Source organism: Bufo gargarizans, chromosome 4 (genome assembly GCF_014858855.1).
Source record: "Bufo gargarizans isolate SCDJY-AF-19 chromosome 4, ASM1485885v1, whole genome shotgun sequence".
NCBI lineage: Eukaryota > Metazoa > Chordata > Amphibia > Anura > Bufonidae > Bufo > Bufo gargarizans.
Window position 1 is genome coordinate 236330189 of NC_058083.1, and position 26538 is coordinate 236356726.

At 41.8% G+C, this 26538-nt stretch overlaps 1 protein-coding gene across 15 annotated transcripts in view; it reads right to left on the reverse strand.

Moving 5' to 3' along the window:
* The window catches only part of DST (dystonin), a 566706-nt gene that overhangs the window by 41499 nt on the left and 498669 nt on the right, over positions 1 to 26538 (reverse strand). For all 15 annotated transcript variants that reach the window (XM_044290838.1, XM_044290839.1, XM_044290836.1 and 12 more), the window contains 11 exons: positions 25003 to 25329; positions 20569 to 20653; positions 19959 to 20200; positions 18241 to 18447; positions 14501 to 14620; positions 14302 to 14409; positions 11238 to 11456; positions 6165 to 6368; positions 4023 to 4254; positions 3476 to 3702; positions 91 to 213 (listed from right to left, as the gene is read on the reverse strand). In XM_044290838.1, coding sequence (XP_044146773.1) covers positions 91 to 213; positions 3476 to 3702; positions 4023 to 4254; positions 6165 to 6368; positions 11238 to 11456; positions 14302 to 14409; positions 14501 to 14620; positions 18241 to 18447; positions 19959 to 20200; positions 20569 to 20653; positions 25003 to 25329 — 2094 coding nt within the window. The remainder of the gene's footprint in view (positions 1 to 90; positions 214 to 3475; positions 3703 to 4022; positions 4255 to 6164; positions 6369 to 11237; positions 11457 to 14301; positions 14410 to 14500; positions 14621 to 18240; positions 18448 to 19958; positions 20201 to 20568; positions 20654 to 25002; positions 25330 to 26538) is intronic.

A 26538-nucleotide genomic window follows, 5' to 3' on the forward strand; every position in this document is an offset into this window, starting at 1 on the left:
TCCTGCAGAGCAGGCTACAGTCTAACTTTAGCAATCCATATGGAGTCTCAATATTATTATATATCCTTCAAGATGTGAATCGGTGCTTACTTCATCTATGTTTTTATTCACAACGGGTTTATCAGGTTCACCACAGGCAGATATCAGCTCCGATCCAAGAGTTGTGACGATATCCAGCTCTTCTTGCAGCCCATCAATCTCTTCTTTAATTGCCTAAAAAGAAATCATTTTTGTCATAAGAACATATAGATAAACCATGGGTGGACTAGCCATAGTCCTCCTCACTGCTGCTGGCCAGGAACATGGGGGAACTATAGAGGTCATTATTAGAGGATGTCCAGGCAGCATGCTGAAGGTAGGGCTGGCTTGGTGTTGTGGCCCGCATCTCATCTCCTAAGCCACCTGCTTCATATACATATTAGACAATTGGAGGAGGACAGAGCGTGGCAGCTACTGATGGCCACCACAGAGAGACAGCTTCTGGGAGGTATTCTGTGCTGAACTATGGTATTACTGACCCTGCCAACTTGTTTTAGCCCCATCTACTTGTGTTGTCCCACCTTCTGTCTATTTGCACCCACCCGCATCATTGGGGCCACTTTAATGTTTTTTCCAGGGCCACTTTAAGTTCCTATTCTGCCCCTGTAAGATAACACAACCACAATTTCACAAGTTTAAGGAGGGAGCATCATACCCTTATAGCTTGATCATTTACATACAATTTATTATTGTTTAAGATAGAATATTTTTCACCCTATAAGACGCACCCCCCCCTTTAAAAAAGTGGGGGGGGAATAGCAGTGCGCCTTATGGGGCAAATGCTGCGGCCGTCGGGTGTATCGGCTGAGAGGGAGGAGGGGCTGGGGGTTGGTTGAGGGGCTGGTTGAGGGGCTGGGTGTATCGGATGAGAGGGAGGAGGGGCTGGTTCTGTAATGGCAGCGGGGCTCGGTGCAGTCACTGTATTCTACTACACCGGGCCCCGCTCACAGTAGTATCATCATAACAGTAGTATTGTTAAACTATTCAAATATCATCTGAAATCCAGCGCTTTACTTACTACTAATTTCGTAGCAGTCAGGAGGCCGGACGGGCACTTGCAGCGTGACTCACTACGTCACGCTCCTGCTCCGCCCACTTTATGAATGAAGCAGGTGTGTGACGTAGTGAGTCACGCTGCGAGCGCCTGCCCAGCCTCCTGACTGCTACAAAGTTAGTAGTAAGTAAAGCGATGGATTTCAGATGACAATTATATAGTTTAACAATACCTACAAGTTAGATATGATGATACTACTGTGAGCGTGGCCCGGTGTAGTAGAATAAAGTGACTGCACCGGGCCCCGCTGCCATTATAGAACCAGATGCCAGCCCCCATTCACTACACAGGGACACTGTTATGGGGGATCTCTGGATGACACATTAGATAAGATGCTATATATGTGTCATCCACAGATCCCCCCATAGCAGTGTCATGCCATCCACAGATGCCCCCATAACAGTGCCATCCACAGAGGCCCCATAATAGTGTCATCCACAGACCACCATTAGTTCAAAACCCACCAAAAGCACACCTTTTGGTGCAAAATATATATATTTTAATTTTCCTCCTCAAAAACCTAGGTGCGTCTTATGGGCCGGTGCGTCTTATAGGGCGAAAAATACGGTAATATATTGAGAATCTGTATAACAGATTTGAGCTAGATGCTTGAAAATTTGATCATCTGCAATGTGTTGGAGACACCTGCTGCTCTCTCGATTTGCACAACCTTATGGCTTGTCTTTTTTGGTGTTGCAATTTGAATGTCGAAGAGTGTATATGTAACATCGGGATCATTCCCTCCATAACAAGAAGCAATGCAATAATAATTCAGGGTAAATTAGTTAATAATAGGCTAACTGATATGAAAGAGAGGGTGGCTATTATTGGAACAGCCTCAGATTGGGTCGGTTACCTATGGGTTCCCATAGGGGTCAGTATTGTGCCCTCTTCTTTTTTTTCTTTTTTTTTATAAATTACTTTGTAGGGGGCTTACAGATTAGAATTTCAATATTTGAAGAGGATAACAACATCTACTAAGTCATTAACAAAGAAAAGGATAATATTACATTACAGGGTGATGTGGGGAAGCTGGAGACTTGGGCAGAGAAATGGCAAATGAAGTTCAGTGTGGATAAATGAAAAGTTGTGCATTTGGCCCAAGATTATTTTTTTTTACAATTATGCACAAAAAAGTAAACTCTGGGCAAATGCGCCAGTGAAAAGGACCTGCTGAAGAGAAACTTAACTTTAGTGACCAGCACCAGGTAGCTGCTTCCAAGGCAAATAAAATCATGTGATGTATACAAAGAGGCATAGATGCAGATCTACGCCTGTAACCATGACAAGAGGATCTCCTCCGCATGTGGAAGAAAGAAGGTTTCCCCTTCAATAGACAGAGATTCTTTATTGCAACAGCAGTTAGAGTATGGAACTCACTGCAACAAAATGTTGTGATGGTTGACTTATTGAAGTTCACAAGGGGCTGGGTGTCTTTTTAGAAAAATGTAATATTAAAAGTTATGGGTACTAGATTTCTAGAAATGGAACGATGATCTAGGTATGGTAATATGGAGTAAGTGGCCTGTGCTTCATAAAGGTTTTTACATTCCTCTCTATCAACATGATAGGATTATAGGTTCTACTTTATGGATCCGAGTCTTTTTTTCAACTTTATCAAAAAATTTAACTACTGTATGCATCCAGTACTATGGGGCAGTGGTGCAGACCATGCAAACGCTATGGGGCCCATGAGGTTGGAAGGCCCGGCAGGGCTGAATGGCCCCGCCCCCTCACTTTCTAGTTTTACGGCTAACAAGCCGTTTTACACAGCAGCAGAGGATGGAAGCATCATCCTATCTGAACTCTGGCACGGTGGGCACATGCTTCCTGAACTCTGGCACGGCAGGCGCATGCTACCTAGTTGCCAGCGCCACTGCAGGGATGTGAAGCAGGTGCCAAGAGAAGTTTCTATATTGCCCTTCCAGTGTCTGTCTCTCTGACCACCACATTGACGAACTCAGTGAGTAGCCAAGGCCGGAGGTCTACTGCAGCAATCTTGATCACATTGTGTGTGAGTGACTGACTCTTAGTGTAATAATCACTCATTCACACTGTGCTGCAATGCCTTAGGGGAGGGAGCTGTGAACCATGGCCTCTGTCTGTTGTATATGTGTGTGTATTTATAGATATATATGTATATAAAAATAAATACACATACAGTAGTACAATAATTGTACTTTATATTTGGGTGGGGGGCCCAGTTCAGAGATTCGCTATGGGGCCCCTCAATTTCTATGTACGCCCCTGCAATGAGGGACATTTTGATGGGAAACCACACCTTTGTTATTTGCTCTGTGGTATGAACTATGACTGTACTACTCTTATTGTGACTGTGTATTATAGTCTTATTCTTCACTAAGGTTTCCTCAGTGACCTTACCTCTGCTGCCTCTTGCTGCTGTTTCACAACAGAGGGGTCAACTCCAGGTTCTTCAAGTTCACGGATAAATTCTTGGGTGTCTTTTATAGTGGCTAATAATGCAATGTGATCACACCAAAATTTATCTGCCAGCTCCATCACATCCAACAACTGGGCCTCCCTTTCTTCTGTCAAAGCCTGGATGTCCTCCCAGATAAAGACCATTTGGTCAAGCTTATCTTGAACAGCTGGAAAAGAAAACACAATTTATAAACTGCTATGTCTGCAATCAGATTTGCTTTTCATAAAATCAGACATGTTCATAGTTGATCATATGCATTCCTGTAGTTAAATACAAAAGTGCAATTAGGCCTTCATGAGTCATGAATTCAAACAACTAATGTCAGAACATAGCACCACCTTTATCTTGCCAAATTATATTTGATACAGAGATTTAAAAGAGGGCCATGAAAAACAGAACTTTGTTCAAGATAAGAACGTTGAAGACTGTACTATTTCCTATTTTTGGAAACGATAAGGGGAGTTCCTGTCTTCTACAATGGATTACCTTTGGCCGAGATGTCTTTATCAGCACCTTCTGAGCGAGCAATCATTTCATCTCCACGCATCTTCAGTGTTTCATAGACAGGCTGAAGCTTTTCAAGCTCAACTGAGACATTTTTATTTTCACTTATCTGTTCTCTGATCTTCTCACACTCTGCAGAGATTGACGGCGGTTGTCTCAGGCGCTCAGCTATTCGTTCTAGGCTTTCAAGTGTGGGGTCAATTTTGTCATGGAACTAGGAAATAAATTGCAGAAGAATGCAAATGCAATCTGAGTACAATATTTTCATCCTCATTAATCCTTTACATTTTTCCTGCAAACCGACTTTTCATCTATTTTTTGTCTAGCATGGCAATCATGTACCGGTAGGTAAGATACCAGTCAAAGACACATATTGATGTTATATACAAAATATTAATTGGGAGACACACTAGCATGAAACTGGAAAAAAGGTCCCCAATAACTGATCTTACTTTTTAAATACATCTGCAACTGCTATTCACATAGGGTAATGTAATACTGATATGGTAACCCTAAGCAAAATTAGGTCATAAATAAAATATTGCTGCAGCATGTCTGACTGATAGAAGTCGTATTTATGCTCCTTAATTAGAACAATGACAACTATCAATTACAGAAAAAATTGCAGGATTTTAATATTTTTGATCTATCCTCAGGATAAGTCATCAATATCAGATTGGCGGGGGTCCAACACCCGGCCCCCTTCTGATCAGCTGATTGAAGAGAAGGCTGCGCTGCTTCTGTTCATTGTTTACCTGCTCGCCATCGACATCGCAGTGGTGAGCAGGTGTGATTACAAGTAACCGTACTATTCGCTATTACGTGATACCTGGTACCATTGTCCAGCGTGACCAGGAAGTGACTTGGCATTTGTGGCATTTGTTTGCTTTTGTGTTAAGGGACACAGGTTAAAAGCCAATATACTTGAATAGGAAGGAGCCATCCCACAGAAGTGATGCGATGTCGACGGCGAGCAGGTAAACAAGTGCAGCCTTCGTTTCAAACAGCTGATCAGCGGGGGTGCTGGACCCCTGCCAATATGATATTAATGACCTGAGGATAGGTCATCAACATTAAAAACCCAGAAAACCCCTTAAATATAACTTGAGAAATGTACTTTCACAGCTATCACGCATCAAAATATTGTGAATAACTTATATGTTTAACCATCACTCATTCAAGGGGTATTCCTATCTCAACAATTATGGCCTATCCACAGGATAGGCCATAAAGGTTCAAAAGATGTGGGTACCACTTCTGGGGCCCATTTTTATCTCAAGTATTGTGCCCTGTCTCATAGCCATCAAGAATGGAGAAGTGGTCACGCATCTGCGTCTGCACTCACTTTTATAGAACTGAAAATCGCCAAAGCCTAGCATTTGTCTAGCATGTTCGGGAATATGAAGAACACTACACAAAAAGAGCAGGTTTTTCACTTCCAGTGTTCTGTTCATGGACTACCTTACTGTTAGGCCTCCTGCACACAACCGTTTTTTTCCCCCGTTTACTGGCCGTTTTTTGCGTTCCATATACGGAACCATTCATTTCAATGGTTCCTCAAAAAAAATTGAATGTACTCTGTATGCATTCCATTTCCGTATTTTCGTTTTTCTGTTCTCTTTAAAGATAGAACATGTCCTATAATTGCCCACAAATCACGTTCCGTGGATCCATTCAAGTCAATGGGTCCGCAAAAAAACGGAACATATACGGAAATGCATCCGTATGTCTTCCGTTTCCGTTTTTTGCGTAACCATCTATTGAAAATGTTATGCCCAGCCCAATTTTATCTATGTAATTACTGTATACTGTATATGCCATACGGAAAAACGAACGGAAAAACGGAACAGAAATGGAAACACAACAGAAACAAAAAATGGAACAGAGGATCCGTGAAAAACGGACCGCAAAACACTGAAAAAGCAATACGGTTGTGTGCAGGAGGCCTTACACATGAGAAATGCTGTTCTCTTTGGTAAAAGCGGTATTTTATTGCTATGCCTTCATAAATACACCTTATGAAACATTTTTCCTCAAACATAATTACACCAGAGAACCAACTGTCATAGTACATTCTGATGACTATTTTTGCCCCATTGCTTTGTGTGCTGAATACTCTAGTACCTGTGAAGATTGGGAGACAGCTTCATCCAAAGCAACTGCATGTTTCTTTACAACCTCCTTGATATCACTATATAGAGTGTCTGCTGTGATATATTTCTCCTGGATGAAGAACCCTTCTTCGGGGCTGAGTTCCAGCAGCTGTGGCCCAGTTTTGTTCATCTTATCTATGTGAGGCTTGTGTTCAGCAATCAGTTCCCGGAGTTGCTATAACAAAATACAAACTTGTTAATAATCCTCCCCAACATGTCTGGTTTCTGCAGTCTTGATGCCAAAGAGATCTCAACAAAGAGCACTCTGAGATGACGACATCTAGTGATGCATGCAGGATATTTATCTATCTATAGTACTACATTTTCTGCAAGTGCCTTGGTAGAAAATCAAAACTTACAAAGATACGAACTGAATACCCAATGGTTTATCAAATATTAATGTAACAGCACAGTACTGTCTCCTAAATACACAATGGAAGAAGGAGCTTTTCAGATTACTTTTACTTTGTTGCTATCAAGAGAAAACAGAGCCAAGACATAGGAATGCCCAGCGGTGTAAGACGCAGAAGTGTAGCTATTACTGTTTAGGGAGGTTTGGATAGAATACCATTACCCATAATATGCCCAAATTTTGCATTAGACCACTCTCACATTGTCAGTATGTTGCACAAGCCAAAATAGGGGAGCAGAACCTACAAGGGCAAAGTATAATGGAAAATGCCTGCCTCTTCTGTGTTTTGGACCAGCTCCTGGTTTTGGCTTACAAATGCCGATACAAAATACTGACCAAATACTGACCATGTGAAAGTGACCTATCTCAGAATTGTGGACAAGACTTCTGGCAGATTACCTATTTAGGCAGAGCCGGTTAATATGCTGCCATCATTAGAACTAGATTCATTTGTACTTTATTAGATCCAGAATCTGATGAGAGCTCCATTATGTTTCTATTCCAGTACAGCACCATGATCTGACATGCCTGACTGGCTGCTACATCAATAACATGGTATTTGCTGGATAAAAGGGAACTGACAGCTCTCCTGACAAGTCATACATGCAGTCCGCATAACATAATAATTTCAGTATTGTGCCATTCATCCTATGCAGGAACAAAATGGCTGTTACACTTCCCCTCAAGGAGATTGTGTCCACAGTCCAATCAGTGGACAGTGTAAGACACAACCTACTGACAAGGAAAACGGCAACACCCACAGAGCCATTTCAGTTACAGATTTCCAAGAGTTTATTTTATTTTTTATACAGTGTTTTAATAAGTGTTTACATGGTATTTACTCAGACAGGAGGTCTGACATTTCATACTGAAATAGGAGCAGATGTACCAACTGTGCGCCGTACATATTGTCGTCTTTAACATAACAGATACTTAAAGGGAACCTGTCATGTGGATATTTGATTATAATCTAACTAATTATATACAATCATTAACTACTAAAAAGTATCTTAGATGTATTCACTTACTGGTGTGACAGATGGTTACCTCATAATATACACACAAAGATGCCGCATGCTAATGAGCTGATTTGAGTCCAGCGTGATGTCATTGAGTCCAGCGTATATTTAATTCAGAGCTATAGCCACTCCCCTGCCCACCTGCTGCTGATTCCTATGGAAACAAACTGTCAATCAGCAGCAGGTGGGCGGGGAGAGTCAGGAGCTCATGAATATTCAGGACTTGTCATTATCAGCTGGAGCTTTTCAATACAAGATGTTGGCAGATTGACTGGGTCAATTAAAGAAAGTGACCCAGCATTTTGCTAAGCGAATCAGTCACTTATTTATGTTGCCCTTAGTTAGGACACCATAAAACTGGTGACAGGTTCCCTTTAAAAGGTTTGTAGCTCAGTAAGCAAGTACAAAATATTCAGCGCAAAAGACAGCTTCTCGCTGACACTTCAGAGAAGGATGAGGACAATGACATCATATCTACAAAACCTTATCTGCACTCACACTGCAGATCTAAAGCGCAGTTAAGAGACTGTTGAAACAATAATCTAAGGCTGTACACTTCAGAGACAGCAATGCCTGTGATCTCCACAACCTACACATTAACAGCATGGAGAGCAAAACGAAGGTCAGAGAGCGTCCACAGCACACAACGCCAGTATAAACACAAAGTATAAAAATTATTACTATTAGTAGATAAACATTTACTCCTTTTTCAAGGCTTCTCAACCTGTATACAGAGCAAAAATGAAGTGATCATGGATGTTGTGGATAAAGTAATAGCATTTCAGTTCTGGATGCAGTTTGAATAAAGTTATTTGGTAAATTGCACAATCAGCAATTCCCTACTGCAGTTCCTCACCGGCTTTACAAGAGCTGTCTGCTTAGGAATACACTGGGGATTTTCCATTGTGTGTAAGTGTTACTGCAGTGACGTAGCATTCAAACTGACCGCTGCGGCCATCACAGGACCAAGCCGCTTCCTGGTGCCATGGTCCGGCGTGACCAGGCAGTGACTTGGTATTTGTTTGTTTGTTAAGGGACACAGGTTAAAAGCCAATGCTCTTTGGGAGAAGGCAGTCAGATGAGATCTCCTCCAGTAGGAAGAAAAGGGTCTTCTCATTATACAGTGATTCACTTAAGCCTGTACATTTTTTATATATATGCTTTCCTAGAGGGGCTGGAAATGCACAGTATACCGTGCACAAATAAATCTGCAAAGGTAAAATATATAATTACAACGGGAAAATAGGAATAAAAGGGCAGAATGTAAATTACAATAAAGATCACCAAGAAGGCATCAGGGCGATGTTTGACTAATTTAGTGCGGCCAAGTGCTCATTATCTCCCCTCAAACGTTCATATGAATGTGGCCAGCATTGATCGTACAGCGTCAGCGGCCGGTGACCTGCTAGGGCTGACAATAGCACTCATCTGTTCCTTAGTCTCTTCAGTGAGCATCTTACTATCTTAGCTCTGCACCAGATGCACAGATTGAACACTGCTGCCATTTTACTGATGAGGATCTGGAACTACAGTAATGTCATCCTGTCAAGTAAGGTAGAGGGAAACAGCAGTCGGAAATAATTAGAACAAACAATGGAGTCTTGATCCTACGTAATCTGCTAACGTCAGCTGGCTTGTTTAGTAGATGATGACGGACTACATTTCCCTGCAGATCAGCCAGCAGCTGTAGCTGGTACAATCTGATAACAGCCAATACAAATCTAACCAAAGAAATATTAATAGGATTACTGACAATTATTATCATGTTATTAAAGGGGTTGTCTCACTTCAGTATTGTGAATGATCCCACAATGTCTATCTTCCATATCCTCAGTCTTCTCTTCACTCTTTCTAAAACTTAACATGGATAAAACAGAATGTATAATCTGCCCCCATCTTGCTTGCCCCACCCAACAAACCTATCTATCACACTTAATGGCTGCTCACTCTCAACAGTCAGCCAAGTTCGCTGCTTTGGAGTAACCTTGAATTCTGCCCTGTCCTTCAAACCACACATCCAAGTCCTTTTCACCACTTTCCGCCTCCAACTCAAAAATATCTCCCACATCTGAGCATTCCTCAACCAGGAGTCTGCAAAAATGCTTGTACATGCCCTCATCATATCTGCAACACTCTCCTCTGTGGCCTTCCATCTAGAACTCTCACACCCCACCAATCTATCCTCAACTCTGCTGCCCGACTTATCCACCTCTCACCCTATTACTCCTCTACCAATCCCTTCACTGGCTCCCCATTGCCCAGCGAATTCAGTTCAAAATACTAACAAATACATACAAGGCTATCCACAACCTGTCTCCTCCCTACATCTCCGTTCCTCACAAAACCTCCTTCTCTCCTCTCCTCTTATCACCTCTTCCCGAAATCACCTCAAAGATTTCTCCCGTGCATCCCCACACTCTGGAATTCTCTAACCCAACAATATCAGACTCTCACCTACGGTGGAATCCTTCAAAAGAAACCTAAAAACCCACCTCTTCAGACAAGGCTACAACCAGTGACCCTGCTAGCTCTATACCGCCATGACCAACTTCACCCTCTCCTACTGTGTCCTTCCTCCACACCTTGTAGATTGTAAGCGCTTGTGGGCAGAGCCCTTTCTCCTCCTGTACTACTCTGTAACTTGTCTTGTTCATGCATATTTCAACTGTATGTATACCCTTTTTCACATGTACAGTGCCATGGAATGAATGGTGCTTTAATAGTAAATAATAATTGTCCATATTGCTTCATTTGCTGCCTTGATTCATTTTTCCATCACATTAAACACTTCTCATATCCAGGGGTTATGGCCACCGCTGCAGAGCAGATATGAGGTGGCCAGGACACGAGCTGCTGTGCACGCATGCCTATTTGCGCTCACATGGTCCCAGTCACCAGAGTTGCTGGCACTTTTTCCTATAGTCTGCAAGCACGTCCACTGCTGCTGGATTACAGGGTGGTCGTAACCCCTGTAAACGAGCATTTTATACTGTGATGGAAAAAAGAATCGATCCAGCAAAGGAGGCGATATGGACAATCACAATACATTAGTAAGTGCCTTGTATTAACTTTCTCTACGTCATAAATACCATTTGAAGAAGTGAGACAAACCCCTTTAAGGTAAAGCTGGATAGCCCAATCTTTCATGTCTGGTCATACAAAACGTCACACTAATAACATCAAATTATTATAAATAAACTAAAGTGATTATTTATTTAAGACTGTGACCGTGACGAGGGGACATCCTCCACGTCTAGAGGTAAAAAGGATTCTCCATAAACATAGAAGGAGATTTTCACTGTAGGAGCAGTGAGACTATGGAACTTAGTGCCTGAGGATGGAGGTGGTGATGGTGAGTTCACTAAGAGTTCAAGAGGGGCCTGGATGTACTTCTAGAGTGTAATAATATTATAGGTTATAGTTACTAGAGATGGGTTGTTGATCCAGAGAGTTATTCTGATTGCCTGATTGGAGTCGGGAAGGAATTATTTGGCTTCCACCTCATGATTTATTTATTTTTTACCTTCCTCTGGAACAACTTTGCAGGATAACAGGCTGAACTGGATGGACGGATGTGTTTTTTAGCCTTATAAACAATATTACTAGGTCTTACCCGAATATCTTCCTGCTGCTCTCTCAATGTGTCATAGTTTAGAGCGGGAGGTGGCAGTTCTGATATTACTTTCTCTGTCTCTGTCAACCATGGCCAAAGTTCTTCATAAGTTTCCCAGAACTGGTTCACTAAACACACGGCTCGTTCCAGTTGAAGGTTCCTTTCGGCATTTAAGTGACAGATGTTGTCGTAACTCTTCGCCAGTTTTGTCAGCTTGTTCTATATACATTAATACAGATACAAATAACAGTTATAGCAGAATACTGCCCTACATACATGATAGGTTTCATTCCCGAAGGAGATGATAAGGTGATGTTACTGTGTAATGTATTTGAGTTTAAAGCGAAAAATTTGCATGGACTGGGGAACAAACACTAACATGGTGACCTCCTTATGATTAAGAACACGTTTGTTCAAAACGCGTAGACGATCACTTGGAACACTGAGGTGATGCTGTCACTGTATGGATCTGTACTATATTGAATAAAGGAACCCACAATATTTTCAATTTCGATGCTGGATTCATCTTTTAATTCCTATGGTGACCTCCTTAGTCGGCAAATACACTAATTCTCTGGCTACTCTTCTGAAAACCAAGATGTTTGCACCGATTCTCAGACTATGACACTTCCAAGACTCTTCCTACTACTCCAGCCCTGCTTTTGGATTAGTCATAACTATCTAAGGACAGCAGGGGGTGTCTTGAACTACAGCATGCACAGTATGCATCAGGCAGTCTTTGGATCGGTGCGGCCATCTTGGATCGAAGATGAGGAGCCAAGAAATTGTCAGATCTGCAACTAAAAAAGATGAAAAGGAGGTCACCATGTAAGTGTTTTGTATGTTCTCCAGTTCATATGATTTTTTTTCTGGATCCGGAGGGTTGCAGTAATCTTTCCATAAACATTTAGGATTCGGCTCCTATACATTAATGCTTTTCACTTGTAGTCATTGCATTCTCACTGCATAACCTCAAAATCATGAATTCCATATCAAAGCAAGGGATGTAGCTGGCATGAGCCTCCACATGCATCTTATTAAAATCTCTTTAGGTTTTATAAGGCTTAAAATATAAAACATGGCCTGCCATAAACTAGTGTAACATCTGGACATATCATTTTCTGATAATCAGCATTGACAGAAAGTCAGGATTCCATTGGGCGTCACTACTAACAGAATAGTCTACATAGTTTATAATGATGGGGTTGGACAGAATTCTTTGTGTGACAGCTTTTTGGCCCAGCATGTGCAAGACATTTATCATACCATTCACTGGCAAAGTCCAGATATGCAACATCCAAGATATCAAGCCTCTTCCAGAATTCATATTATGCACCTCAGACAGAAAAGCTAATATTGAGGGAAAGCCAAAAGTAAAAAATCAATTTGCTCAAGGCGTGAGTCCTAGTTCTGCTGTTCCCAGGGTGAGTCTATATGTGTTATATGGCAATTACAAATGATAAACATATTATTAACATAAGATCCTCACACGTTAGGGGTTGTCTGACAAGATAAAACATTTTGAGGCACTTCTCACTGATACCCCGCCGTTGCTATTTCGATGTTTCCGAGTCCCCACTGGTCTCTACTTGTCACTGTCATATTGTTGTTTGACTGTGACGCGGTTGCTGTGCAGACTCGTTGCTGGTGGCAACGTGTAGTTTTTAGTTTGCACGTGAAATTCCCCTTTAAGGTGTGCCTCCCTGCTGTTTGGTGTGCTAGGGGTTAATCTTCTGCTAGTGGGGATTATAGTGTGTCCTGGGTGTGGACGCAAGCTTGTTATATACCTGTGGCTTGCAGGCTGGGGGCAGTTGTACTACAGTCTTGTTTGGTGATAGAGCTCTGCTCCTTGCCTGGGTGATTCTGCCCAGTCCTTGAGGGCCACCTTATTGGACATAAATTGTCTTTCCTTATGTTTGCAACTGGTTCCCTACCTCACTTGTTATTTGTTAGGTGTGGGTTTATGTTCAGGGAGTGTTGTACGTCTTCATGGTTGTTACATGTCTGGGCTGTTGTTGGTGTTTGTCCCTACATGTATGTTTGACGTTTGCCCTGTATGTTGATGCCTGTTTGCAGCGCTGCTTGGAGCTGCCATGCACTGTGTGAGCATAGGGGGCTCTGACAGAGTTGGTATGCTGGATTCCTGTGTGGGTTGTTTGTACTGTGACCTCCTGTGTGTTCGGGCTTCTGTACTGATGCACAGGTTCCAGTTGTGGAGGCTTCGGCAGGTAAGAGAGTTGTCTTGTTCTTCTTACCTGACGATCCTCTTGCTGTGAATGGTCTCTCCTTTTCCCTTTGTTGCTAGGCCTGTGGAGACTCTGGTTTATCCGTGTCTTGGATGAACCTGGTTGTCTCAGGTCCCTGTCTCCTAACCTCAGGGAAATTCTGGGATTCAGGGTTCTGAGGTTCCAGCGTATGGGCCCTCCTACCTTATGGGTCGGCTCATACAGTTAGAACAGGGACATATTTAGGGATGCTACCAATCAGATACTGATGACCTATCCAGAGTATAGGTCATCAATAGTAAAGTCTCAGAAAACCCCTTTAAACTATTATTTATTATTAAAGCGCCATTTATTCCATGGGGCTGTACATATGATAAGGGGTGCACATACTTAATACAGACAATTGCACTAAGCATGAACAAGACGAATTACAAACTGGTACAGAAGGAGAGAGGGTCCTGCCCGGCGGCTTACAATCTACATGGTATTGAGGAAGGACACAGAAGGTGAGGGTGAACTATTAGTAAAATGACACATTTCAACTCACTCCTAGGATTATAGCACTACAGGCAAAATGAAGTACCATGTGAAATGTGAGTGTCCCCTTTCAATAAAATCCAATTATCTGCTGTTATTACAAAAAAGGTAACAAAAAAGGAAAGTGTGAAGGAAAAAACAGGTAAAATGGAGATTAATGCCAACAGTAAGTAACTTTCTGGACTTTCTCATTTTCATGTCCAATGTAGACCCCTAATAGACGGGTCTGGTGAGCAGTGGAAGTGTATTTACAATGAGGAGACCTAACATGAAGATGAGAGTATCACTATTCCCTGACATACCAGCATCGGTTGTTTCTCGTCCTCACTGTAAGAACTTAATATTTCATGTCCTGATTTCACTAGTTCATCTATTGTGTCCTTGTGTCTCAGAATCTCCATGGTAAATCCCTGTAAAAATTGAAAAATGTATCAGTTCCTGTAAAATAATTTCACACTGGTCCACGGATCATCGCCCTAAACCCTAAGCACATTCCGTTACCTTTTGAACTTGTAGTTGAGCCACGGTCTGGTCTTGCTCAAGTCTAATATGACCGAGAGCCATCATCTTATTTTTAGTATCCTCACTCCATGTATGCTCTGCGCCCACGGCCTGCTCAAACTGAAAGCATATAAATGTGATTACATGACATAATGCTGCAATAAGACTTTCTGCATGGCTATAAAGTAATAACACATTTCATTACAAAAGCAGCGCTGTCATACTGCCAGATGCTTAAACTATGCAAATGTGAACACACCAGAAGAAACAAGGTCTATATTTAAACCTTCTATTTGTATTAACGCCATGTAAAAATATATGCAGTGTTTTATAAAACAGTTGCACGTTGCAAATCAAAAAGCAAGAAACCAGAGAATAAAATCTGCTTATGGGTGTCATTTATTAAACAGAAATACGCCTATATTAGGTGTATAAGGACCTTTGCGCCACAATCTGCAACTTTTCCCTGCTCACGTCAGGTCTAAAAAAGTGGGCGTGGTATGGTCGGGGAAGGGATGGCAGGCCCGTCTCATTTACCATTTGCTACGCCTGTTTTAGGCTTAGAAAATGGTCTAAATGTAAGACAGCAAGGAAGATGTCTTGCATCTAGAAGTGGCGGTGGATCCGTCAAAGTTATATACACGCCGGCGCCTCTGCATAACTTCGGCGGATCCACCGCTAGCACAGGGCCTTATTCAGTATATGCATTTTAAATAGTATGCACTAAAAAGTGATTATTAAAATAAAAAGGGAGCATTTTCTCCAAAACAGTGCCACTCCTACCCATCTTCGATGTCTATTATAGCAGCTCAGCCCTATTGAAAATACTGTAATTGAAATACCAGACAATTTAAAGGTGTATTACGGTTACAGAAAGTTATGCCCTATCCACAGGATAGGGGATAAATATTAGATGGTGGGGGTCCTACCACTGGAACACTCAATAATCACAAGAACGAGGGCCCTAAACAGCGTGAAGCTCCACTGGTCAGAAATGCACGCCACCGCTCCATTCATTTCTTCGGGAGTTTGTGAGGTAGCTGAGCGCTGTACTTGACTATCTCCAGAATTCCCATAGAAATGAATGGAGGAGTGGCACGCATTTCCGACCAGCTGCTCCGTCCATTTTAGTGGGGCTACATGGAGTACGGGGTTTGGCTACCTCTAGAACTCCCATAGAAATTAATGGAGTTGCAGTGCAAATTTCCACTCGTGATCAATGGACCCCCCCCCCCCCCATTGATTTAATATTTCTGTAACCAGAATACCCTTTTAATGTAGCGGTACTAGCAGTGCACAATGTTCCTATATATGTTGGCATCTTATCATTGGGTTTCAGGAAGCTAAAATCTTGCATACTTATGTGTGAGCGTCAGGTGGTTAATGATAACAAGACCTCATCAACCTCTCTAGAAGGTGGGAAAGGTTATGAAACAAAGAATAGAGCAAGAATGTGATATTTAAATAAGCTAGAAAACCATGAATAATCCAACAGGGGTTCCACCATTGAACCATACTGTTCATAATATGTCATCTGAAGAGTGAATGGAAAGAGTAATATTACAGTAAATGACTAATAGCCGTGACAGAGGATGATCGTTTGCTCCTTTACTCTGATGTGTGTGATCCTGAATATTACTAAGAATCCAGTAAGAGCTGTACATAAAGACTCCTGTCCACTCCGGAGGAATGAAAAAGATGCAAGTTCTTCTGTGATAATGCGCCTGTCAGCTCCAGCGCTCAAGGTCCTTGAGGTTAATTTATATCGTCTTGTCCTTCATTCGGTATGGAGCTTGAGTCAGGAGAGTAATCTGCTACTCCTTTCCAATTCTTTACATGTTTTTTCTTTCTGACAAACATCAAAGCTCATTTGGACAGTTTGGATGGAGGCCATTCTTATTTTAGCCATGGTTAGTATTCTTTGAAACTATACCTACTTTAACATTGGGGTGAGCTGCAAACAAGCTCATTGTACACAACCTATGAATTATATATAATAAAGAGCAGCGATAAATGATAAAACAATATAGGCAGGATTCTTCACCTCAACACATTAATGCACACTTAGGGCCCTTGTAGACGAGCGTTTGTCCTGCTGCGAGTCTGCAGCGCAGCTCCTGTCCTGACCGGGTGACATATGACGCTATGTAACCCTTACTGTTCTGGAATGTATTGGATAACACTGGCAGCATTATGTCAGTGTTATCCAATACATTCCAGAGCTGTAAGGGTTACATAGCATCATAAATCAATATAATGCTATGTGACCCCAGCAGTGCTGGGTGGTCAGGCTGGGAGCTGCACTGCGGACTCGCAGCGTGACAAATGCTCGTCTGCAAGGGGCCGTAGAGGTTGCCTGAGATTGAACTATCCTAAGCTTCTGCAAACAGCTGAACGATGGGGGTGCCATGCCATCCTTATGACCCCACCTAAGGATAGGTCATTAATAGTCCCATCCCGGTAAACCCCTTTAAATGTATAGACACCAAACACATTCGGAGACACTAGAAGGGATTTCCCATCTGACAGCGGCTCTTTTACATGTAAGGACCTGCTTTCCCTGATTCAATTGTCTGCTTATATTTCATCATGGTCTCAGGTTACAACAGTTTCATACAATGGTCATTCCAGAGCGCAATAATATTATAACAAGAAATGTGATTGGTCATGTAATTGTCTTATGTCAGCGACACTTATGCTCTTTAACTATGGACTAAGGGGGTCTTTTATCATGCTGAAATACGCCTATATGACTTCTCCCGGCTCACACCAGGTCTGAAATTGTGGATGTGGCGTGGGTGGGGAAGGGGACCAGCCGGCACACCCATCTCATTCATCATTTTCTAAGCCTGTTTCAGGCATAGACAATGATCTAAATGTAAGACAGCAAGGAAGCTGTTTTGCATTTAGAACTGGCTCTGGATGCGCCGAAGTTATGGAGAGGCCGGCGCCTCTTCATAATTTTGCCGATCTACTGCCAGCTATAGGGCTTTATTAAGACCATTGTCTAAAACGCCATTCTTAATAAATGTGCCCCTAAATGTACAAAATCCTGACTGCTCTAATGAATTCGATGTTCTTCAAGCAGGCGGAAAAACAATATCATATAGTGCAAACTCAACAAAAACACTGCACAAAGAAATACGACCACTGACCAAAAGTCCTCTAATCCCACAATCCTATACATCACAACTGTAATTAGATCTGTGACTCAGAATCTGAGCCATTTTTGAAGATTTTCAGATTTGCAATCTTTCAGTGCTCACTATGAAAAAAACATCCAATGAGCCAATAAAGAATAAAATCTCTATATATTAATATTTGCAATCTACCCATTTCACAATATGACTTGTGTACTATGATGGATTAATCAAGGCAGGTGCAGAATGCCCTTAATCTCTTTCCTGTCAACTGAATACTTAGTAAAAAACCTTAGGCAAGTCTGAGGCCTATGTGTCTAATAAATATGGGATTAGTAGAATGGTATATAGTAGCAAACCAGAGCTGCTATCATGCTTATTTCTTTATCTGGGAAGGCATGATATCTTTTAGGATGCTCGGGGAACAATGAAGCCAGATGGTGCTCACAATATACAGATTAGCTATGCCCTGCTCCTAAATATCTCACACATTAGACCGCTTTTCAAGTCCCGCTTTGTTGTCTGTGCATAGCGAATCAGCAGAAACATTATTTTATAGGCATTTGTTCTAGTCCCGAGGAATCAATAGTTTTTCTGTACCTGCTGAGATCGTAATCTGGCAGCATCTATCTCTTCCACCATTTGCGTTAGGGTGTCGCTCACTGATCTGTAGCGCTCATTGTCTTCTGTTACCATCTTGCCAAGGCCTCCTCTTGCTCTCCAAGGCACTAGCTCCAGCAAAGAGCTGCTAACTTCATTCAAGGAGTCTAGCAATGCTTTATTAGTTCTGGCTTCTAACAATAGTTCCTGAAAAATAAGAAATACCACAGATTGCATAATCTACTGGTGCTCCATGTTTCTCTCCGTTATAATGAGTGGGTTAGGTTGCTTTCACAGTGCATTTTGCAGTCTCAGTCGGAGGTAACTGTTGGGAGGAATTCCCAGTGTATACTTTTGACAGATGCCATTTTACAGACATACATTGGCTTCTGTTGTCCATAGGCTTCAATGTTTAAAAAATGTATACTGTGAGTTATTATTTACTGGATGTCTTGTATGTAACCGTACAAGAGACTGCTCTATTCCAGACATCAGAAAAAAGTATATCAACACAACAGAGGTCACTATTTGATCTTTGTTATGTGAATGGGGGCTATAGATACTACAAATAAACAAAGTTTTGAAAAATTTGTTTCGCCAGCTTCGCCGAAGTTCCACAAGAAATTCGATTTGCTATGCATTAATCGCTATAAATCAGATATACCCAGGTCACTCTGCCTTAGGGTACGGCCACACCAAGCAGCCATGCTGAGGGCGTGTTGCGGCCATGCTGCGGTAAAGAACCATACGGCCAAATAGCCTTCAGCTGCCTTTCATTTAATAATGAACACTGCACTGTATGGTTGGTGTTCATTGTTAATGGCACCTTTAAACAGGGGGTGTTGCTGGTATGCGGTTTGGCTGGTTAGGTGGGGGCACACTATGCATATTATTGCTGTTCTGGCCTGCAATCTCCTGCAGTTTATTTGACAGTAAACACTGAATATTAATCAGCGTTGGCATATCCACTTCTCCAACCCCAGAGCTCTCCTGCTCTACTGGTGGGAGCCCTTCCTTCTGCCATCTGCTTTTCCTCATCATCTAAAATTGATGAGAATATGTCATCAGGAACATCCAGCTCCTTGCTCTGCATCTTGCTGACTTTTCTAGGACGTAAAGGCAGCAAAAGATAAGGATGGTCATCATTGAGACCTGGCCTCCCTAAGGGGAGCAAACTGGATGGTATTGGTTGGCATGCTGGGCACTTGAATAATAAAGGCTTCCATCATACTGGTATTGAATTCTTCTATTAATCATTTCCAGCAACACTGTCCCTAGTGTATGAGCTCTTGCCACATCTCTCCCTATGCTCAACTCTCAGGACAATGGCAGACACCGTGCGGGATGAGTGTTTTTTAGGGCTGTGATGTCAAAGGGATTGGCTACCTGTGGATTGGCTGGCTGCACGGCATTATGAGTGATCTTGCATTACCAGACTTGTCTCCTCTACACTTAGTTTCATTTTGTAACATGTGCAGCCATCATTTTAGGAAAACCTGATTCGTGACCACACAAAGTGCAAGGAAATTTGGATTTTTTGACAATAGAAGTTTCCCTAAACTTTGAACCAAATTCCACTTCAAGTGCTTCGCTTCGCTCAACACTAATAGATACGTCTGAGGTATGCACCAGAATCTTTCCTGTAGCAAACAGATGATGCAAAACACAGAGTGAGAACAGCCTTACAGTCACTGGAAGTAAAAGTAAGGAAGACTTACCTTCTTTCTTTGTTGTACAGCATTCATTTCCTCAGGTTTTTGGTCCTGTATTTCATAGTCCTTCAGCTCTATTTCCACCTTGTCCAGCCACCTTCCCAACTCGTCATGAGTTGAATGGAACTGTGTTGCAAGGTTTAAGGCCTGTTCTAACACTTTAGAAACATCAGAACTTAGCTTTGTGATTTCAGAATATCTAGATTTTATTCCATCCAACTTTTCTTGAATAATAACAACCTCATCACCTAAGTAAAAAAAAAAACATGTTTACCATGTGTTAACACAAAGATTATAAATGTTCTGGTCAACTTGTGACTAATAACAGACCTATAAGGATTACCAATCAGAGCAGGGTGGAGTATAGCTGAAGGACATTTTCCAACATTCAGCTTAAAGTGTCTAATAATGGTCCATGGCCCGAGCAGAGTAGTGTCATCCTCCAGAGACTCGTGAGTGCTAGGGTTCCAGTATCCAGGCCAAACTTTATAACCAGAACCTGATTCTGCTATGGACATATTAACTCGTGTTGCACCATTGAATTCAGTCGCCCTGCATACTAAATATAACCTAGATATTATAGACCTTACGATTCTGGTACAACTACATCACTTACCAGTTGTATGTTTCAGTAGCTCTAATCCATTTTGAATGGCCTGATCAACATTTTGTTTTCTCAGCAGAATGTCTTCCTGAAGGAGCTATCAGAAAAAAATAGAAAGTGTTGGATTAATTTCTCAGAGTTTTGGTGTAAAAATCGTTATTAAAAGAACTGGTCCGCAAAAGATGCAGACAGCACACCGTGTGCTGTCTGCATCTGTGGTTCCGTTACATGGCTCCGTGGAAAGGATAAAGCATGTCCTATTCATGGAAAAGAATAGGCATTTTCTATTATGGTGCAATTTGCGGATCAGCACAACACTACAACCATCTGAATGAGGCCTAAGACTTGGAAAAAATAATGACTGACATTTTTACAAGTGTAAGTGTAATTCAATCATAGTGTACCCCAACCAAGTACTGAATTTTTTGTCTTAGTTTTACATTTATTTTAATATACATGATTTAGCATTTGGAGGTTAATCCCTGGCCTATTACGTGCAGTGTTGTGACATTTATTACCATTATATCTGACCTAAGCCTGCAAGGTTAATTCAGGAGGTTTCACTGCACATCGAGGAGTGGTAAAAATACCTCTAACCCCTGTCTATGGAGCCAATGTTGTTATAGTCACTAGCTCTGCAGAAGTACATTTACACTGTGCTGGCCTGTATATGTTTAAAATCTGAGATGTAATTTACCTGCTCTGACTCTTTTCTGTTCCTACAATTTATTTTTAAGTTGATCTGATATCGTTAGCCTGTCCTGAAGATAGGCCATCAATATTAAAATCCTCTACAACCCCTTTAATAAGCGGACTGCAGTCTACAATAAAAAGGAGCAACTTTGACCTTAAATAATATAAGCAGACTGTACAATTGTTTAGACTACGATAACTATCTAATCAAGCCACATCTCTAGGGGTTGAAGGAAAAGCACTAAGGAAGAATCTCAGGTATGTAGTTAGCTATATAAGGAACTTGATAAACAGTAAAGATTTGCACCAAACTGGGTTCTGAGCTGCAGTAGAAACAGCCCTGCTTGTAGATGACTACAGGTCCTTCTCAAAAAATTTGCATATTGTGATAAAGTTCATTATTTTCTGTAATGTACTGATAAACATTAGACTTTCATATATTTTAGATTCATTACACACAACTGTAGTTGTTCAAGCCTTTTACTGTTTTAATATTGATGATTTTGGCATACAGCTCATGAAAACCCCAAATTCCTATCTAAAAAAATTAGCATATCATGAAAAGGTTCTCTAAACGAGCTATTAACCTAATCATCTGAATCAACTAATTAACTCTAAACACCTGCAAAAGATTCCTGAGGCTTTTAAAAACTCCCAGCCTGGTTCATTACTCAAAACCGCAATCGTGGGTAAGACTGCCGACCTGACTGCTGTCCAGAAGGCCATCATTGACACCCTCAAGCAAGAGGGTAAGACACAGAAAGAAATTTCTGAACGAATAGGCTGTTCCCAGAGTGCTGTATCAAGGCACCTCAGTGGGAAGTCTGTGGGAAGGAAAAAGTGTGGCAAAAAACGCTGCACAACGAGAAGAGGTGACCGGAACCTGAGGAAGATTGTGGAGAAGGACCGATTCCAGGCCTTGGGGGACCTGCGGAAGCAGTGGACTGAGTCTGGAGTAGAAACATCCAGAGCCATGTGCAGGAAATGGGCTACAGGTGCCGCATTCCCCAGGTCAAGCCACTTTTGAACCAGAAACAGCGGCAGAAGCGCCTGACCTGGGCTACAGAGAAGCAGCACTGGACTGTTGCTCAGTGGTCCAAAGTACTTTTTTCGGATGAAAGCAAATTTTGCATGTCATTCGGAAATCAAGGTGCCAGAGTCTGGAGGAAGACTGGGGAGAGGGAAATGCCAAAATGCCTGAAGTCCAGTGTCAAGTACCCACAGTCAGTGATGGTCTGGGGTGCCATGTCAGCTGCTGGTGTTGGTCCACTGTGTTTTATCAAGGGCAGGGTCAATGCAGCTAGCTATCAGGAGATTTTGGAGCACTTCATGCTTCCATCTGCTGAAAAGCTTTATGGAGATGAAGATTTCATTTTTCAGCATGACCTGGCACCTGCTCACAGTGCCAAAACCACTGGTAAATGGTTTACTGACCATGGTATTACTGTGCTCAATTGGCCTGCCAACTCTCCTGACCTGAACCCCATAGAGAATCTGTGGGATATTGGGAAGAGAAAGTTGAGAGACGCAAGACCCAACACTCTGGATGAGCTTAAGGCCACTATCGAAGCATCCTGGGCCTCCATAACACCTCAGCAGTGCCACAGGCTCATTGCCTCCATGCCACGCTGCATTGAAGCAGTCATTTCTGCAAAAGGATTCCCGACCATGTATTGAGTGCATAACTGAACATAATTATTTGAAGGTTGACTTTTTTTGTATTAAAAACACTTTTCTTTTATTGGTCGGATGAAATATGCAAATTTTTTTAGATAGGAATTTTGGGTTTTCATGAGCTGCATGCCAAAATCATCAATATTAAAACAATAAAAGGCTTGAACTACTTCAGTTGTGTGTAATGAATCTAAAATATATGAAAGTCTAATGTTTATCAGTACATTACAGAAAATAATGAACTTTATCACAATATGCTAATTTTTTTAGAAGGACCTGTATATATCAAGTGTGGAACGGTACATCGTGATTTTCTCTGAGGATCTGTTCACACTAGCATCATGGCTCCTATTTCTACTGAAATCATTACAGCTGTACCGGTTCCATTTTCAAACAAATACTGGCAAATTGTGAAGGACTCATAGGGCGTCAGCTATCAGGGCAGGCATTTTCCAAACTGGTCTTTAGATCTCCATGCACCTGCAGAGGATGCGCTTAAAGAGAACCTGTCACCACTCCTGACACGCCTGTTGATAGCTTCATGCATTTCCCATGTAATAACAATTCTGGAACATCTATTCTTATGGCTCTATGTTATGCCATTCCTTTATTATTTCTACTAGAAGTTATGAATGAATTGCTAGCAGTCTGCAGTAAGGGTACAGAGAGGAGGTAACCAGTTGGGGGTGTGTACCTGCACAGACTGACTCTATCCAATCAGTGCTGCCATTTTCAGCCTGAGCAGGTACACACCCCCAAACTGGTTACCTCCCCTCTGTACCCTTACTGCAGACTGCTAGCAATTCATTCATAACTTCTAGTAGAAATAATAAAGGAATGGCACAACATACACCCATAAAAATAGATGCTCCAGAATTGTTAGTACGTGGGGAATGCATTGAGCTATTAATACAGGCAGGTCCGGAGCGGTGAAAGGTCCTTTTTAATTTGGGCCAGCGGGCCAGCTTTTCATAAAGTGGCGAGGACGGTGTGAAAAAATGCTATTTGGGCAAACTTTTTTTGGGGCAAATAGCTGGAGTTTGCAACATTTTTTTACCCCAGTTTTTACCCCACAGTGGGTCACTTATCAATTCCTGATTATGGCTTTTGAAATTGCAAGATACTAGAAAAACCCAACAGAACACCCTGATGAAAAGAAACATAGCCTCTTCTAAAGTTCACAGTAAAATGCTATAAGAATCATGAGTAGAAATATGCATATTTTAAACTGTCCTTGGACTTCAGCTAACTTCAAGAATTTACAGTATAAGGCCTCCTGCACAAGAACGTGTGCGCCCCCTGGTCGTGCTGCGGCCCGCAAATTGCGGGCCATAATGCACGAACACCGCCCGTCGGGCAGCCACAGCGGATCGTGGACCCATTTACTCCGCAAAAAAGATAGGACTTGTTCTATCTTTTTGCGGAACGGAAGTATGGGACTATACCCCAGGGAAGCACTCCGTAGTGCTCCCGTAGAGTTCTGTTCCGTACTTCCGTTCTGCACCATTCCGCAGCTCCGGATTTGCGGACCCATTGAAGTGAATGGGTCCCCATCCGTGGTGCGGAATGCACACGGAACGGTGCCCGTGTATTGTGGATCCGAAAATGCGGTCCGCAATACGGCAACGGGAAGCACCCGTTCGTGTGCAGGTGGCCTAAAGAGATAGAAATAGAAAAGTCAGATCTCATCAGGAAAGATATACCCCCTCCCTTTTAAGCGTCAGATGCTGCAAAACAATTATCGGATAATATTCTCATTAATCCTCGTAACCCGCAGCACCCAGAGCGTGAATTCCAGCAAAATATCCTTGAAAAAAAGAAGCAGTAAAAGTAAAAAAGAAGTATAGAAATAATCAAGACAGGCGGAAATCCTCCCTTATTAAGTTGTCTTCAGAAGACTAATGAGGTAAAAACTGTAAATTTAGGATACGTTCTGTGAAAATATGAATAGTCTGTGCCCTACTTTTTCCTTCTCCAAATGGATTGATGTAACAACAAATAGCGTGTATGGTCATAAAATAATAACACAAGCATGAAGGGAAACTGAACCAAAAGAATCAGAAAACAAACATAAAATACCAGCAGCTCAGTGTGTTGTCGCGTGAGTACATCTGTACTGTGATCTTGGACTGATAGTTTGCTCAGCTTGTCATGTACTTCAGTCAGCCAGTTCATTAGCTCAACTTCATCATCCCCAAATATCTGAGCATTGCAGTGCGCCTGGTGCAGAAGTTCCTCTCTCCTGCTACTTCTCTCCTGCACCTCCATGAATCGGGTTTGGCAAATATCTAATTTTTCCTGAACCATTTCCTTTTCTTCCCTGGAGCTTAAGGCTTTTAATGACTGACCAATGCTCAGAGATTGGTGTAAAATGGTGCTATGAGCTGAAATGTCTTCTTGTAACGCCTGGATGAGGAGATGAAAATGAAATAAAAAAATAAAATAATATATATATATATAAAAACAAAGGGAAAATGTAGCCAAATGAAATGATGCAAATGAAGAATGGAAAATTCAATCAGCGGGGTTGTTAGTTTAATCAGGAGGTGAGAATGGAAAGAAAGAGCTTCATGTTTAACTTGTGAAATCAAACAGACAGTGCAGAGATTAAGATTCTTTAGCTGAAGAAAGTCTGCAAGAGGAACGAGCAAAGTCTGTTAGTTCTGAAGACAGGCGGAGTCATCCATTCTTGAAGCACCATTTGTGCATGGAAATCAAACTTATATATTGTACATAGACACAAATATATGTGGTTCCATATTGGCTTGCATTACACCCATCTCACATGGAAGGAGCTACATTTCAATGATCTGTAATGTGTGAGCTGTGATTCATGTCTGTGTTTCATTATTGGGACATGTAAGGCTGTCGGGTCAAGATGTGGGTCTGCATGTGGACCACTTTTAATGGCTGGGTGCATCTGTACAAGCAATTGGCAGTGATCGACATGCAGATCCCAATTCTATACTGCAACATGTACAAGCAGCTTAAAATAGTTCCCCTTGGAGCAGCAGATTAACTAAGGTCATTTAATCACCTACATAACAGTATATTTAATTGGTTGTAACCTTTTCACACAACTTTATCAGAGTGAAAGGGATTTTTCCACACTTAAGCCCTTTAACTCCTTTCCCTAAACTCATCTATGGAGAAGGGAAGTGTTAGAAAAAGAGCTGATAGGTGGAGAAAGAGATTATTCTTAGATAGAATATATTAGAAGGTTTCTTATAGTCTCTGGCCACAGCTTATCTCCCCAAGATCAAAAGGACTAGCAGTTCAAATCCAAATGCATGGTTCTTTTTTCGCCCCATCATCTGGCATTTGAGTCAGTAGATGACTGGTCCACCCTGACAGCAGGTTTGGCCTACATTCTTCTAATATGTATGGCCAGCTTAGGGTACTTTAACACTAGATTTAGAAGAATCCGGCAGGCAGCTCAGTCAGGATACGGAAATCCGTATACAAACGGATATCATTTGTTTACGGATCTGTCTGACAAATGCATTGAAATACTGGATCGATCTCTCCGGTGTCATCTGGAAAAACGGATCCGGCATTAATTTTTTTCACATTCTTAAAGGTCTGCGCATGGGCAGACCGGAAAACCAGATCAGT